We start from the raw sequence: 15,864 nt of genomic DNA, 5'->3' as shown, positions 1-15,864 counted from the left end.
CAGCTGCCACAGGCAGATAATCTCTGGCTGGGACAAAAGGCTGCAGCCTCGCCATAGCAATGATGACTAGTCAGTTTCCAGGGCTACCATGAGGCAAAAGGGCAAAGCTGGCGGCAGCATTAGCAAAGGCTGGACAGCAAAATTATGACAGACCACAGAATCACTGAACTGGGACAGAAGAGTTTGGGAGTGATACACACCAATGCACAGTGGCTCTGTTCCTCCCATACTGTTTATTAAACAACTCTATTACTGATGTATCCTACGATATAAAAGGCAAGCCATATTGGTGACAACTCACTTTTTATCCTCACACAGGCTCACTCTGGCCTCGAGGCAGCTGTGAAGCTCCCGCTTGCCGCTGGGAAGGGAGTGCACTGAATCGATGGCCTAAACACTCCTCCCTGTGCCTCCCCTCAGCGCCCTCCTGCTCTGGCCTCCAGGCCGCTGTGAAGCGCCTGCTTGCCGCCAGGAGGAGTACTCAGGCCGTTGATTCGCCAGGCCCCCTCGCAGCAGCAAGCGGGCACTTTGCAGTGGCCTCCAGACCAGAGCAGGAGGGCACTGAGGGGAATCAACAGCCGAAGCACTCCTCCCCGCACTTCACCTAAGGGTCTCTGAGGAGAAGATGGAAGTCCCGGCAGGGCTGGACATCTGTCCACACTTGCCTGGGAGGGGTGCCTGCTAGATTGTGTGGAGTTTATTCTCCCCTCCCTGCAATTTCCTTGGACTGCAAGGCAGTTTCCTTGGAGTAAGCTCTGCTGATTGTTATGTTTCATGAAAAGTAAAAAAAATTATCAACACCAGTTTTCTAGAGCCTGTTGTATTTTTTCATACAACGGGCTTCATGGCTAGTTTAAAATATTTCTGCACTGCCTACCAATGAAAAATTTGATGCAGCTTACATCTTGCTCCACTCACTTTCTAAAAACACTTGGTAGGCACCAAGAAAGGATCAGCGAGTCCAATGGTGTCCACAGGTACTATGTTGGGGACACCTGGTTTATTCTAAAGACATGGGGAGGATCTTTGGAGGTTACTTAAATCTGCTGGGGGGAATAGAGTTGTCAGATGGTCTCCTCTCCAAAATGAAGCAGATTGTTTGGATCCTTTCCAATCCGGTTTTAGGCCTGGTTATGGGACTGAAGCAGCCTTGGTACACTGGTGGATGACTTGTGCCAGGAGACAGAGGGAGCATGACTGTTGATTTTCCTGGACTTCGCAGTAGAGATGGGCACAAACCAAAACACGAACCAATGTTTGTGACGAACCGGGTCAGTTCATGGTTTGCGAACCAGCAGTTCGTCAGAGCCCATTTCTGACTAACCGCCACGAACTTTAGGCTGGTTTGTTTGGTTCGTTTTTTGGTTCGACACTGCAGACAGCCTGGCACCAATCAATCAGTTTCCTAGGCAACAGGGGATGGACTTCCTGCAGACCTTCTGCTGACCTGGAAGTGGCCTTCTGCTGGCCCAGAAGTGACAGTTTGCTGACGTGGATGTGACGTTTTCATGAACCAAACGAACCAGTTTGCGAACTGGGGCAGTTCGTGAAAGTTCATGGTTCATGAAATCTGACGAATCACGAACCGCACAGTTTGTTTTCTGGTTCGTGCCCATCTTTACTTCTCAATGGCTGTTGAATTGATACCATCATGATATTGTTCTGGACCGCCTTTTGAGAGGAATGGGGAATCAAACCCGGTTCTCCAGATTAGAGTCCTGCCGCTCTTAACCACTACATCAAACTGGATGACCCTCAGCTTGCACTTCTGGTCAATCCAAGAAAGGCTGTAGAAACCACATAGCAATGCCTGGAGGCAGTTTTGCAGTGGATGTGGGCTAATAAATTGAAGCTTAATATCGACAAAATGAGATGTTACTGGTGAGTGGAAAGTATGACCTAGGCCTTAGGATGTCACCTGTTTTGGATAGGGTTTCACTCCCCTTAAAGGAATAGGTCTGTAGTTTGGAGGTGCTCTTGGACTTAGATCCAGATGGCATCTGTGGCAAGTGTGCCTATTACCAGCTCTGACTGCTTAGCCCCCTAGAGCATGCCCTGTTTACATCTAGATTAGATTACTGCAATGTACTCTGTGTGGGGATGTCCTTGAAAAATGTTCAGAAACTTCAATTGATGCAGAATTCTGCAGTCAAGATGTTGACTGGAGCGTGTTGTCGAGACCATATCACTCCAGTCTTGGCCCATCTAACATTGGCTCCCAATCTGTTTGAAGGCATAATTCAAGGTGCTGGTGTTGACCTTTGAATTCCCTAATGGCTTGGGACCAGTATACCTGAAGGACTGCCTGCTTCCTTACGAACCTATACAACAGTTGCATTTCCCTCTTACTCCAATTGCTGGCTGGTCACACTACACATCAATATTACTTCAATTTCATCTGGACTGAACCTTGCTTTATTATAGACTGTGGTGACTGTTTAGAAGAATGGTTGATGGCTTGGGGTCCTCAGATGAGCCACTGAACCCACCATCTAATCTTAAAGCCCATTTACAGATCTCTCTCTCTCTCTCTTTGCTGCTTTTTGGAATAACATGCTGTTAGTGTATATGTGTAGGAAGCAAGGGTGCCATGTCTCCTGCCTCTTTTTGCACCTTTGCTAAGGGGAGCAATAAGCAGTGAGGTGAAGCCACTCAACAGTAGAAAGGAATTCTTTTTAGCACAAGGACCTTCAGAGACACCCCTCCCTGCAAAAGCTCTCCTTTGCTTTCCCTCTCTTCCCTCAACCTCCATTCTACCAAATGGTCCTCCAATGACCTGCATGTACTTACAATGCAAAGCCTCCTCCCAGACAGCAAGGCCCTAACTTTGGACTTTTTTCTTCCTGTCCATTGACCTACACTAATGTTCCATGCTTACAGCTTACTGGGTCCTATTCCACTGGATATTAAAAATGGGTCCCCGGTCTATCTTAGAAGATCCACTGCTGCCTTTGAGTCACTTAGAAAGGAGAAGTAGAGCTGAGTGACAGCTACATATTTTTGACACTTCATTCCAAATCTCCAGATTACCTTTCCCAGTAATTTCATACTGATGTTAAGTCATAATGGAGATGAGATGGAACCTTGTAGCGCAAGTGCCAAGGGATCAGAGCAGTTTCTTCTCAGAACCAAATCCTGCTACCAAATCCAACAGACAGGAATGGAACTACCAGATATCCATGGAAGTGACTCTTGGTACATCTAATGTTTGGGTATTTCAATGTAAAAGCATTTTTCCAGGCTCAGCAATGACAACAAACTATCAAAATCCTTCTCATTTTCCCATCACGCACTTGCAAGTATATACAAGTGGGTAAAGTTAATTTATATGTTTCCCTTCTGATCTAGTTCTCAGGCACATGAGCCGTACTTGCACATACAGAAAATATGAGACCAGCTTAAAACAGAAAAGCAAAGATGAAGGTTACTCACTGTTGTGATAAATCTGTACAAGGGCTGTCGCCTTTCTGTGTATTTCACTGTGATGGGACTCAGGTCATAGCGAAACCAGATGGCTGGAATGATACGTCCTGTGTGGCTATATGCTACATATTCCTGAAAAAGGAAGCAGGACAAGGCATGAAAAGCATAAACTGCATGTAAGAGAAGCCTGAATACACTCCAGCCCAAATGTTCTCTCCCCTCTTCTCGGTTAGCTACTTCTCATTCTCTAATTCACTCAATACTGATTATTTATTTTATTTATTTATGTGCATATCCTATCTTCCAAAGCAACACAAATACACTTCTGACCTCTGCAGAGAGATCAACGCAGTCTTGTTCCATGAAACCCTGCAAAGAACTAATTTCCCTTTCTTCTTGAAGTTCCAGTGACTAGAAATGCCTGGTCAGTCCACGATCACTGAATTGCTAGTGCCGCACATTTTGGGAGAGGTATTAAAGAGGGCTTGAGAAATGCTGAAGGGAAGAAGAGTGTTGAAATTGTGCTTGATCACAGTCAGTCCGGTGCTACGAGATCAGCACAAGATTTTGCCAGTGAAGCCAGTTTTCCTTTTATTACAAAATAGTGGGGCAAAACAGTTTTTCGGATTTCACTCAAACAGAAAAAGAGAAAGCTGTTTTTCTACATTCCAATTACAAAAAGGACCATTTCAAAAAAATTACCTATTTTTTCCCTCTTCTGAAAGCTTTGAGTCTTGACTTTGGCTAAATTCCCCTTTTATAATCCTGAACTATGTGGCACATTAAGCACAAAGGCTCAATTCACACAGTTTATAAGTTTTTCTCCAGAACTTGTTTAGCCGACTGTTAGCAGAGTCAAAGAAGGCTTTTTGCTCCCAGTAACAGGGGGCATTCTGTCCTTCAGTGTCTTCACCACAGACAGGAAGGTGCACTGTTTAACTCTTTGCTCTTTGTGACTACTTTGTAGACTAACTGCACACTTACACACACTTTCCCTCATCTGCAACTGCAAGTTCAGGGTGTTTATTTTGTACAACACCAAATGTGCACAAAGATCATCCGTATCACTACTGATGGGTCTGACACCGATGCCTAGTATATACTTTCTGAAGGGGAGGGATGCAACTTTTTGCTGGGACTGCCATAGCCAGGTGGAGGGAGAAAGGAAGACAAGAAACAGGGGGCTGATGAATGGATGAACATACACAAAAGGAAATGAGGAAAATGCTTATAAACCGGAACAACAATAACATTGTATCTATATAGCAAATCAGAGCGTTCAAAGAATCTCACATACTCAGGAAATGTATAATCCTTACAACCCAGCAAGGTAGACCTGTGTTGTTGTTCCCTATTCAAATGCCAGGAAGGGGGACGGCTCAGGTTGAAAAATAGTGATTTGCCTAAGACCACCAACTTAGTTTGAAGCAGAAGTAAGATTTGAACTGGCAACCTCCTGGTTTATAGCTCAGTCTCTTCCCCACTATTTGACACTGGTACGTAATAGAAGTAAAGGTGGGACAATGATTAGGATGTGGAACATTCTGAAGGACCCCAAGTGATACCCTACCAATACAGGACATTTATCAGCAGAAAACCACAGGGAAAGGGAGTGGGCACACATGTAGACAACTTTCCACCCTTCCACCCAAACAGGGCCCCCAAGGCAGCATACAAACATTAAACATTTCAACATTAAAAACATTTAAAATAAAGCATATATAAAATAAAGTGTCTGTGTATACACACACACACAATAATTTAAAATAAAGTACATACACACTAAAAATATACTAATTCAGTAGAACATTAATTCAATAAAAACAATTTGATAAAAGACATATAACACCAAAAACCATAGAGGAGGGGAATAACAGTTATCAGAGGCATGCCAAACAGAACAAAGAAGTCTTCACTTAATTATAAATAATAATAAAAGCGCTGGGTCTAACCAGCTTTGTGCCGATGAAAAAGGAAGGAAATGCTACCACTGACCATCATAAAAGGCCATGCTGGTGATCATGGGGCCTGCAGGTACTAAAGCCAGCTGGGACAGCTGCTGTAGTAAGGAGCTGAATTCGATTAGACTGGATGAAAAAGCTGGCTGGATCCAACTCTAAGTGTAGAGGCTTCTGAGAAATTTAACATGCTTAACACAGACTGGACCATTTGAAAGCAAGTCACGGGCATGCATGTTGTGTGGACCAGAGCAACAGGAGCAAGAGAGAATGGCCAGAACAGAAATTTAGTCGTCCCTCCCGCCCCCACAATCATTCTGCTTAGTTCATTGTCCTTGTTCAAGGAGGCATAGGGGAGAAAGATAAAAAACCAACAAACCCATTCATCAGAGCCCTGCTTTTGCTGAATGTGATCCTCATTTTCAGTCCTCTACTTCTCCAGAAGGGGCTGCTCTTGCTCTCACTTCACAAACAAAGCACAACGAATGTAAAAGTAAATGGGACTTGACAGAGGTTCACTTGGGTCTCTTGAAGGGAACCAAGCCTCTCTGGCCACTGATGTCTCCCTTACCTTGTTGGCTACAGTATACTGATATGAGTACCGCTGTTTGCCATTCATCTCTTCGTACACAGTTGGGACAATCTTCAGTATGTAATCGTGGGATGCAAGGGCTGTAAAAAAACAGGAGAGAAAACAGAATGAGCCCACGGCCACAAACAGAAAAACCACAATTAAGCATTGAGCTGGAAAATTGTGTCCTGAGACAGAAAGATTTAAGGCACAAATCTTCATTCCAAATTGGCATGCTCTTTCCAATATTGTACAGTATATTGTAGGGAACAACTAATTACTTGCATATTTATCAATATAACTCCCCCCCACACAAGTGCTCTCAACAAACACTGGAAAAGTTTCAAAAAAACCCAGAAACATGGGCACCAATATATGACATTTAGGGTACATGCTGCACCCTCTCTCTGTTCCACAACACTCATTGCATCTTCCCAATATACTGTAAAAAGGTGCATCAGGGAGTATTTTTAGTTGAACTCACATCCCTACTTTAATTTACAGCCCCAGCTGTAGAATAAACTGATATAGTGGGTAACATCTGTCCATAAACTCAGCCCTTCCCATTGATGTATCAAATATTTAAATATTATATTTATTTAATATTATATAATTGGCAACTATCACTTTCAGCTTGGTTCTGGAGTGAAAGAGTTCCCTCATGCACAACAGCAGCTGACTGTGGGGTAAGCTTTTGGGTGAATTTTGGGTGGCTTGAATGATTTTGAGAAGGCAAAGGGCCTTTGAAATGAATATTTATGACACAGAGAGGATTGTAGTGGACTAGAATTTATCTCTAGACAGTTCTAGGGAACAGGAAATATTTTGACACTGATAGGGAGATGGAAATGGCATGAATACAGAGCAGAAAGATTTTATAGCCCCCAATTTAGACTAACTCACAGCCACCAATAACTAAGCCCAAAGGAAGGAAATACCAAAACGTAAGATGCCGGCTAGGGCCAGACTGACTTCCTGGCTCTGACACACATTTCCTGAGACCCCTTGCAACACAGCCTTTTTTGCCTTGGCTTCCTTCCATCTCTAGGTAGCTTGTAGTCATTACATTCCCCGGCAGGGAAGCACATCAACAGCACAGAACAAGAAGATGTTACAAAGCTTTGGTTATGGACCACCAACCTAAGAATCCTTTGATGTGGGCATCTTCTAAACTCTAGAAAAAGACATCCACTTTGTATCTCTCAAGAACCTACAGCAGCTGTAACATTATAGGATTTTTTTAAAAAATGCCTGCCAGCATCCTACAGTCCCTTTTACCTTGTGCAAGTAATCTTCTCACACAGCAGTGCGTTTTCAAAATTTTAAAAGAGGTGTGTGCTATGTCAACTCTATTGTTTTCAAACCCCATCTTCCGTATGCATTTTTGTCATACTGCATTGTACACATGTAGTGATATGCAGGGCCTGCTTGTGGAGGGTTTAGAGCTTCACTTTAGGCAAAACTAATTGCTTCAGAGGAACAATGCTAACTTTAAGTAAAGATCCACCAATATTTAGTTGGATACTGGCGATTGTTACTACGTTAAGTAACCCAAATGGAGCCCAGGCAGCTTCTACTGGACTCCCTAATAGGGGCTTCTTTTCTCACAGCTGACAAGATCCTGAAAACACTGAGAATACATACGGTTTGAGCTGAGTTTGTCTGCTCCCTCTAATGCATTGAATGCTCCATGGATATTCTGGACCTTGAGAAGGAAAGAAAACAGATTTGAACTAAATTTGAGCTTTTGTGATCCAAAGACAACCTATCAGGAACAGGCAAAGCTCAATACTGCAGGGAAGAGGCAGGGAGAGGAAGGCAGGTTGTTTACCAGTGTTTTTCATCCATCCAGTGACATTAACCGGCTCCTGTGCCTACAAAGAAGCAGCTTCATAACATTCTAGAATTCTAACCACAAAACTAGTATTGAACTCTTCCTGCCACCCCAGGGGAGGATTTAACTGTCTGGACATGCTCAGAGGGGAGGATTGAGCATCTTCCTGCTCAACTTCTTCAGGCTGCCACATGTAATTCCTCAGAATAATACTGGATCAAACAAGACAACATATTGGGAGATCTGTGTCTGGATCCTTCCCACATTTTAAAATTAAATTGCAGTTGTGATTATACAGGGAAGGAAGAGAGGGTTTCACCCTTCCTATCTTACATAGTTTCACCTATCAAAGCCAACCCACTATACTGTTATTAGCCCAGAAAGGGCAAAGTATGAGCACCTTTCTTTTTTCCCCACTTCCAAGGCCAGTAATAGCCTGGAGAGGGGGAGATGTCAGTTTCATCAGGCAAAAGTGCATAGGGGTGGAATGGTTAAATATCTTCCTCCTGCAGAGGCTCCATCCTAGTTGCAGCTGAGCATGGCTGCAGTTTAAAAACATGAGGAAGCTCTGACCCCGGGATCTCCTGCATCTTGTCTAATCTGACTTAGAGAGTTGTAGCAGCAGGGAATGAGGATGGTCTGTGCAGCTGCAAGGCTGGTCACCTGAACACCAGGTCCAGGTAAGCAGTCTGCCTTTTCTTCTTCATGGTCCCTGAGCAGTCTTACACATGAGTCATTAACAAGCTGACCGCCCTGAAGGTGCGAGAGCAAAGATCAAAGAAGAGCCTGCTCAAATACAGAACTACGCCTGACTGTGATATCAAGGGCTTAGTGTGAGTGATGAGGGTGGAAGGAATCAACCAGGGGACACCGCTGCAGAAGCTGGGGAACAGGCTTCTAAGAAACAATGAAGATGTAGTAACAGCTCTAGTAAAATCTTCATGAACAGCCTGGAGAATTGAGTGGGTTGCAAGTTCGTAGTACAGGGAAATCCTCGTGATCCCTGCATGAGCTGCTGCAACACAGGAACCGGTCAGAGTCCTTGGGAACACCTCAAAAAAGACTGAATCAGCACACATTTCACATCCAGAGAGTGGGAGGCTCATCATTTGGATGCTGAAAATATACTGAAGTACTATATCCCGACTCAAGTGAAGTGCAGGGATTGCTCAGGGAGAAAGGTGAGCTCAGGCCATAAAATACCTTATCATAGTGAAATGGGAGGGATGGAGGATCATCTCACAAGACACAGAATGGACAGATGCAATGGCTATTAGAAACACAGTTTTAAAAGAAAAACAAATAGAAGGCACAAAACGCCAAAGAGGTTTCACATGGAAGGCTTCCTGAAATTTAAAATAATTTCTCACACCTATGCGGGGGTGGGGGGCAAGGAAGAGACTTGAAATCTTTCATGCCATGAATTTCAACATCCAGAGATTGTGGTATATGAGCCAATGGTAACATTCAAATGGAAGGCTCAGATGAAATGGAAACTTAATGGCCATCTAACCCAAAGCTGGAGAGACCACCATAAAAAGACAATTGGATTAGCTGGTTCTTTAAGTCGGTCCAAACAGGACCACTTGATCTTGAAAGCCACTAGGACTAACAATGAAACAGAGGAACCTCTGCTGAGGCAGTACAGTCACATGAAAAGAGTCATCATCCTGGAGACTGATGGATATGAATCAGACCCCTTCTCTACCAACTTAAACTTTCCAGAATTTTGTATGTGGAATAAAGCCATTCATCCTTCTAAGGTCTAAAATCAATTAAAGGTAGCCATCCTTCTCTCAGACTGCAATCTATCAAGAGTAAAATTCTCTTCAAAGCTCAGATAAAGGCACTGGGTTGGATCCTGTCAGACCTGCACATTCACAGAACTGGGTGACTGGAAAGAGGGGGGGAGTCTATCGTCTTATAGCAGGCCTCCAACACCCCCCCCATGTTGCTCCTGCAAGTCTAGCAGCCCTAATATCAGCATTTGAGGGGGCATTTGCACGTCAGTGCACAGAACTGGGTCAGAGCCAACTCTCTGTTCTGTATCTTCCCTTCTGCAAGAGGGTATGGATTTCTTTCGAAAGCAAGGGCACCAGGGGCATTTAAAAAAAACCACAGACGCCTCTGGGCAGTGGAAGGGTATCAGACTGTTAAATATAATGGTGTGGTTTCTACAGCTAAATGGAAAACCAGATCTAGCAGCGGTCATGCAGAGCAGTGTAAACTGATCAGCCACAAAAAGGGAGCATCTGAATCTGAACCAAAAATGGAGCATGACCCGTGAGGGTGTCTCCATCGTGGAGGCAAGCAGCATGTTTGCAGGGGGCATCAAAATTGTGGCTGTGGTCAGTCACTGAACAAGGTTCAGGGATAGGCAGCAAACATACGAGGATTTCTACTGCATAAACCATAGAGAGAGAGAGAGAGCAGTACTTCAAACTGTAGGACATTACATCCCTCCCAATCAGGAACAAAAAGGCATCTCTCTCTGACACTGCCATCCCTCCAATCTACAGGAGTGCCCATGATGAAGAGGAGGAGCCCAATTGCTTCTAAATTTACTTCAAATCCTCTGGAGTAGTAATCTTGCCCTGTTTCCAAAGTAGCTCAAACTGTACCGATCGCTTCTCCTGCTCCAAGGTGGGGACAAATGCCATAAGGATGTAAAAGCAGATGGGGGTAGATAACAGAGTGATGGATACTTACAAGGTGATTGTAGAATATGGGGGGTGAGAAGGGAGTGACTATTTCACCGTCAGGAAAAAATACAGGGGTGTAAAAAATGCTGACAGCTCTCCAACACAAGCATTGTTTGAAAATCCCAGAAACTGAATGAACAGAATCTCTGGAGATGGCCATTGGAGATGATGCAAGGAAATACTGGGCCATCACACCAGTTCTGTACCACTAAGAGACCTTCCTCTACCACAGAAGTTTGTTCAGAGCCAGTATGCTGTTGCTACTTCCTTCTTACAGTCACCTCTGGGCAGGGCTTTTTTTTCAGCGGGAACGTGGTGGAACAGAGTTCCGGCACCTCTTAAAAATGGTCACATGGCTGGTGGCCCCACCCCCTGCTCTACAGACAGAGGGGAGTTTAGATTGCTCTCTGCGCCACCCAGTAGACATGTGACCATTTTCGCCGAGGGCAATTTAAACTTCAAAAAACTCCCTCCTTGTTCCAGCTGACCCAAAGTGAAGTCATTGTGTGGTCCTGAGTTCCACCACTGAGTTCCACCACCTCTTTTCCCAGAAAAAAAGCCCTGCCTCTGGGTACTCAGTTCTCTGTAGTATTTAATGGATGACAGTGATGGATGAACAGTGATTAGAAACAGACACACACTGCACTCTGGCTCTGAGATGGAATGAAGCCTATGAGGCACCCATTGCCTTCTTTAGTATCAAAGTCGGCTGCAGTAACAAAGGTCAATCTCAAAGCTGACTCTGGAAGCACAGGTTGGGACGCTAGTGTAAAGATCAACACCCTGGTGCAAAAGATGACAATTCTCAAGTGCTTATTTGCTAAATTTAAGACAACAAGGCAAGGTCTGACCTGGTGCATTTCATCTAATCATAAGGAGGCCATGAGATACGAGAACCACATCCCTGCAAGGAAGGCACTGATTAAATAAAGGCCACTGAGCCACCAGCATGTAGAAAGCTGAGCAAAGAATGCCTGACCAAAAAAAAGCCACCAATAAAAACTACCTAGCTAAAATAAAAGTCCTAAAAAAAGAAAATCTGAAAAGATAATAACTGGGGGAAGTGCTATTGGCCTTCAAAGTGCAAGTAGACTTGAATAATGAAAAAGAACAAAAGCTCACAGAATGAAGATATTTGAGGAGAATATTCAGAGCCGGAAAATATTCAACTCCGACCCCATGCCCCCATCAATGACTGCAGAGCCAAGGGAGGGAGCTCCACAGCGTCCTAAAGGTGCTTCTGGGGAATTGCACAGGTACTACAAAAGAACTCCCCCTGGTCTTCATTACATTTTCTGAGATTTAACACTGATGTTATTAATCGGCCTACCTGGGAAAGGATTTTTCACATTTACATAGATCTTTACATACCAAGTAATACTATACTGCAGCCCCTGAGCACCCACACAAGTACAGGAATGGATGTTGCTAGTAGCTGGATTCCTCTCCCTCCCCACTCCTCAGGATCAAACTGGCTACCAAAGACAAAGTCCGAAGCATATACAGAACTTCAACGCAATTAAAAATGGATAATTAATATCCACAGAATACTATCTTGATCTTACTCATAGGACTCGTCCCACCCGCTATTCAATTTTCTTGCCTTTCATACAAGTCTTGTGCAATTATACAAAAAAGAGAGGGACAAATGACACAAGGGTGACAAAAGGATGACACTTCTGGGTTTTCTATGGTGCCATTCAAGTTATTAGCCTCCCGAGAGGCTTTGCCCAGTACCAAGCGGCACAGAAATCAACTGAAGAATTACACAGAGGCATGACTGCAGCACTGTGCACGGCATAACTTCACTCACAGATGTGCGACCAGAATAGCTTATTGAGATGTAGCCTTTTTTATAACAGAGCTCACTTCAGCTTTGGTCTGTCGGCTATGGGCATCTTGTCTTTCACTGGGAAGATGGAATCTATGCATGATCCCATCAGAAAGATGGTACCTATCACAGGGTAGCACAGTTTATTCAAGGCTGAGAAGGTCTGTCTAGGCCTCAAGCCTAGTTTTGAGGACAGAGCATGTAAAAAAATTGAGCACAATTTTTTTGGGACAGTCTTTAGGCTGTTCCTTACTACAGTCCTTGTGTCTTTACACCACTCAAATGATCAGTTTTCTCTATTTCTGAGTCTCAGAAAAGCTATCTAACCTAATGAGTTTTCATTTAAGATTCATCCTGCACAATCCAAACAGACATCAGTGTGCGAGACATGCATGTTTAATAGAGATTAATGCTTCCAGCTTCATCACCAGCAATTACCAAACCAAAGACAAGATTAATGGCTGCTACACACCAATAGCCAGAGACACTCTAATCCCTCCCCCTCAACACCATGTTGTAATTTTTTGAAAAGGTGAGATGACCAAGGAAATTGGTACTGTGATTAGCAGGTGTGGTATAGGAGGGTGGAACTCCAGTCTGGTTCATATCCAAAACCTATTGCAAGCAGCAGCCGTTCTCTGAAACCAATTTGGAAAGGGTGAGTTCAGGGAATGATCTGTTTCAGAGGCGTGTCTGAGGAATGACATAATGTCATCATGAATGCCACCCATTCACGCCTGACATACTTGAAGGAAAATGGAGATAAAACCACATTTGATTACATTAGTAGTATACAAAAGCATATGTGCTTCTGTATTATGATACTAATATTATTATTAGGTTTTGTGTTGTTTTATCAGTTTTAGTTTACTGCATTTGATTTGCTTTTAATATTGATAATATTATATACTGGTGATGTAAACTCCCTGTTTTGGTGTCCAAAAACAGGGAATAAATGAAATTAAAGTAATTTAAACTGGAGTTATCGCAAGATGAAGAGTCCCAGGTTTAAGTTAAAATGACAGTAAGCAACCTTTTATAATTAAAGGGCCAAACAACATCAAAATTCAAGAGCCACTGTATGAAAGTCTAAAGTCCAGTTATTGAGGCATAAGCTTTCGAGAACCACAGCTCTCTTCGTCAGATGCATGGATCCGACGAACAGGGCCAGATCTAGGGTTGCCGGCGCCCAGGGCAACCCAAGTCACACAGGGGCCCTGAGACGTGCTGCCTGCGCGCCAAGCTGCCCGCCATGGCGCACGGTGTGCCGCAGAGCTGGCAGCGGCAGTGCGGGCAGCTGAGCAGAGGGCTGGGAAGCCGCCCACACCGTTCACCTGCCCCGCTGACAAGATGGCCAGCTTGCTGCGCACTCCCTGTCCTGCGTGCGTGGCAAGCCAGCCACCCCGTCGGCGGGGCAGACAATGGCGCGGGTGGCCTCCCAGCCCTCTGCTCAGCGGCCCATGCTGCCGCCACCAGCTCCAGCACGCTCCCAGGGGCTGGCAGCCACAACCGGCGCCCCGTCTTCGGCAGTGCCAGAGGCAGACTACCCCCTCTGCCCCCCTATCGATCTGGCCCTGCCGACGAAGAGAGTTGTGGTTCTCGAAAGCTTATGCCTCATTAAAGTTGGTTACTCTTAAAGGTGCTACTGGACTTTTTACTATTTTGCAACTACAGACTAACATGGCTAACTCCTCTGGATATATGAAAGTCTGTTTGCCTAATAACTTAACACTGACATGTTGATTGAAAATCTATGAAGTTTCTACAGCCCAAACACTCACTGTTGTGTGAGTCTTATTTGGAAATGGCACATACAAGGTCTCACAATAATTAATTGGGAAGTACCCAGGGTCGGCGCGTCCATGGAGGTGGGTCCAGCAGCCGCCTTAAGCGCTGAGGCACCGGAGGGGGTGCCAGGGGTGGGGCCACACGCTGCAGAGCTGGCAGTGGCAGTGGCGGTGGCAACGGGAGGGCTGGGAAGCTGCCCGCACGACACCCCAGCCGCCTGCTGTGCCTGGCCCGCAGCTCCTGCGCCCGGACGGGAACGCGTGCTGCGGCAGCAACGCACACAGCTGGGGCCGGCTCACAGCGGCATACTGCATGATGACGTCACACACAGTGATGTTATCACACAGTCCGGGTACGTGCACGGGCACATGCACATGTGGCAACACCCTTGAAGCTGCCCCTGGCCTCAGGCACCAGAAACTCTGGCACCAGCCCTGGAAGTACGCTGAATTATTGTTTTAGTACATTAGCATAAATCTGCACATGGATTATTGGCAACTGTTCATCTATCTCATTTCCCTTTTTATAAAGCATCTCTAAGAAGTCCCTTTGTCCCATTAAAATCTTTGCCATTCCCTTTACCAGTTGCGTATTTTAGCATCTCACCAACTCCTGCAATAAGTATTCATTTTCTTTTCTGAATTGCTATATCTGGTTCAGTTCTGATCTATATCTGGCTGTAGAGCCATAAATTGCAGACTCCTGTGTTAAAAAGCCTTAAGAAAACATTCCCATTATGGAGCTTTTCTACCAAGTTCTAAAGAAACAGTTTCTGATAATCAACTTGCATAGATTCATAGAAGGGAAAGTAATATCTTCATGTTCCTCTCAACACATATATAATTAAAATACTCAAAAGGATCAGTTTTTTGTGTCTCAGGAATATAATCTGCCTACTAAATATTCTCATGCTACTGGGGCTACTAGCTCAAAATCTTTCTGAATCTGTAGGTGGGGAATGGTGAAGGCTGAACCTTTAAAAATTCACTTTGGGAATGGGCCACAGTTCTTCAATAATGTTTAATATGAGTCTGGGACTACTTTATTATGGAAAAGCTCTCAAACCATTTTGCACAAACAGAATTTCCCAATGACTAGGTGAAAAAATCCATATCAACCAATGAATATTATGATGCCTTGCTCTATCTGTAAATGTCTTATATTTTAACCACCATTGTAAAACAGCGACATGCTTATAGTCATTATTAACAGTCAAACCATTACTTACTATTTAAAGACTGCAATTATTTGTATAACTGTTAACTATAACTTGATATTGTTATATAGTTCTGTTAAACCATCTTCAATGTATATTTGTTGTTGAAAGTTATTGCAACCACTACTATTAAATAAAATATTTTTTAAAGTAATGATTAATATGAAGAAAGCCACAAGTTCAATGCCTGACACTCTCAATTAAAAGATCATAAGAAGGAGGTTTGGGAAAGATAGCTGCTCAGGAACCTGGAATCGGTGTCCAAATATTTAGTTGTTTTCATTTTGTGATTTTCATTTTATTATTGCATTTATTCATTTTTCATTACTCATCTGTTTCACCAGGGGGGAAATATACAGTGAGGCTGCAATTTCTTAAATTTCCATCCAACTGGGGTGACATTTTCAGGAATCTTACCCCTTGCCCTTCTGTCAAATTTAGGCAGACAAAAGAAAGGGTCCCATTTTTATAGGCAATTCACATTCTTGCTTGCAGAATGTGAAGAGGCAGACATTTGGCATCCCCAGAAGGCAGGCAGCAT

The 15,864-nt window shown here is 44.1% G+C and overlaps 1 protein-coding gene across 2 annotated transcripts in view; it reads right to left on the bottom strand.

Annotated features, from left to right (window-relative positions):
* The window catches only part of ERGIC1 (endoplasmic reticulum-golgi intermediate compartment 1), a 109,109-nt gene that overhangs the window by 5,094 nt on the left and 88,151 nt on the right, over nucleotides 1-15,864 (bottom strand). For both annotated transcript variants that reach the window (XM_054977338.1, XM_054977339.1), the window contains 3 exons: nucleotides 7,597-7,657; nucleotides 5,953-6,053; nucleotides 3,433-3,555 (listed from right to left, as the gene is read on the bottom strand). In XM_054977338.1, coding sequence (XP_054833313.1) covers nucleotides 3,433-3,555; nucleotides 5,953-6,053; nucleotides 7,597-7,657 — 285 coding nt within the window. The remainder of the gene's footprint in view (nucleotides 1-3,432; nucleotides 3,556-5,952; nucleotides 6,054-7,596; nucleotides 7,658-15,864) is intronic.

The sequence above is a fragment of the Eublepharis macularius genome, chromosome 4 (genome assembly GCF_028583425.1).
Source record: "Eublepharis macularius isolate TG4126 chromosome 4, MPM_Emac_v1.0, whole genome shotgun sequence".
Lineage (NCBI taxonomy): Eukaryota > Metazoa > Chordata > Lepidosauria > Squamata > Eublepharidae > Eublepharis > Eublepharis macularius.
Note: the sequence above shows the minus strand (reverse complement) of the source record. Positions and strands in the feature narration are given on the sequence as shown.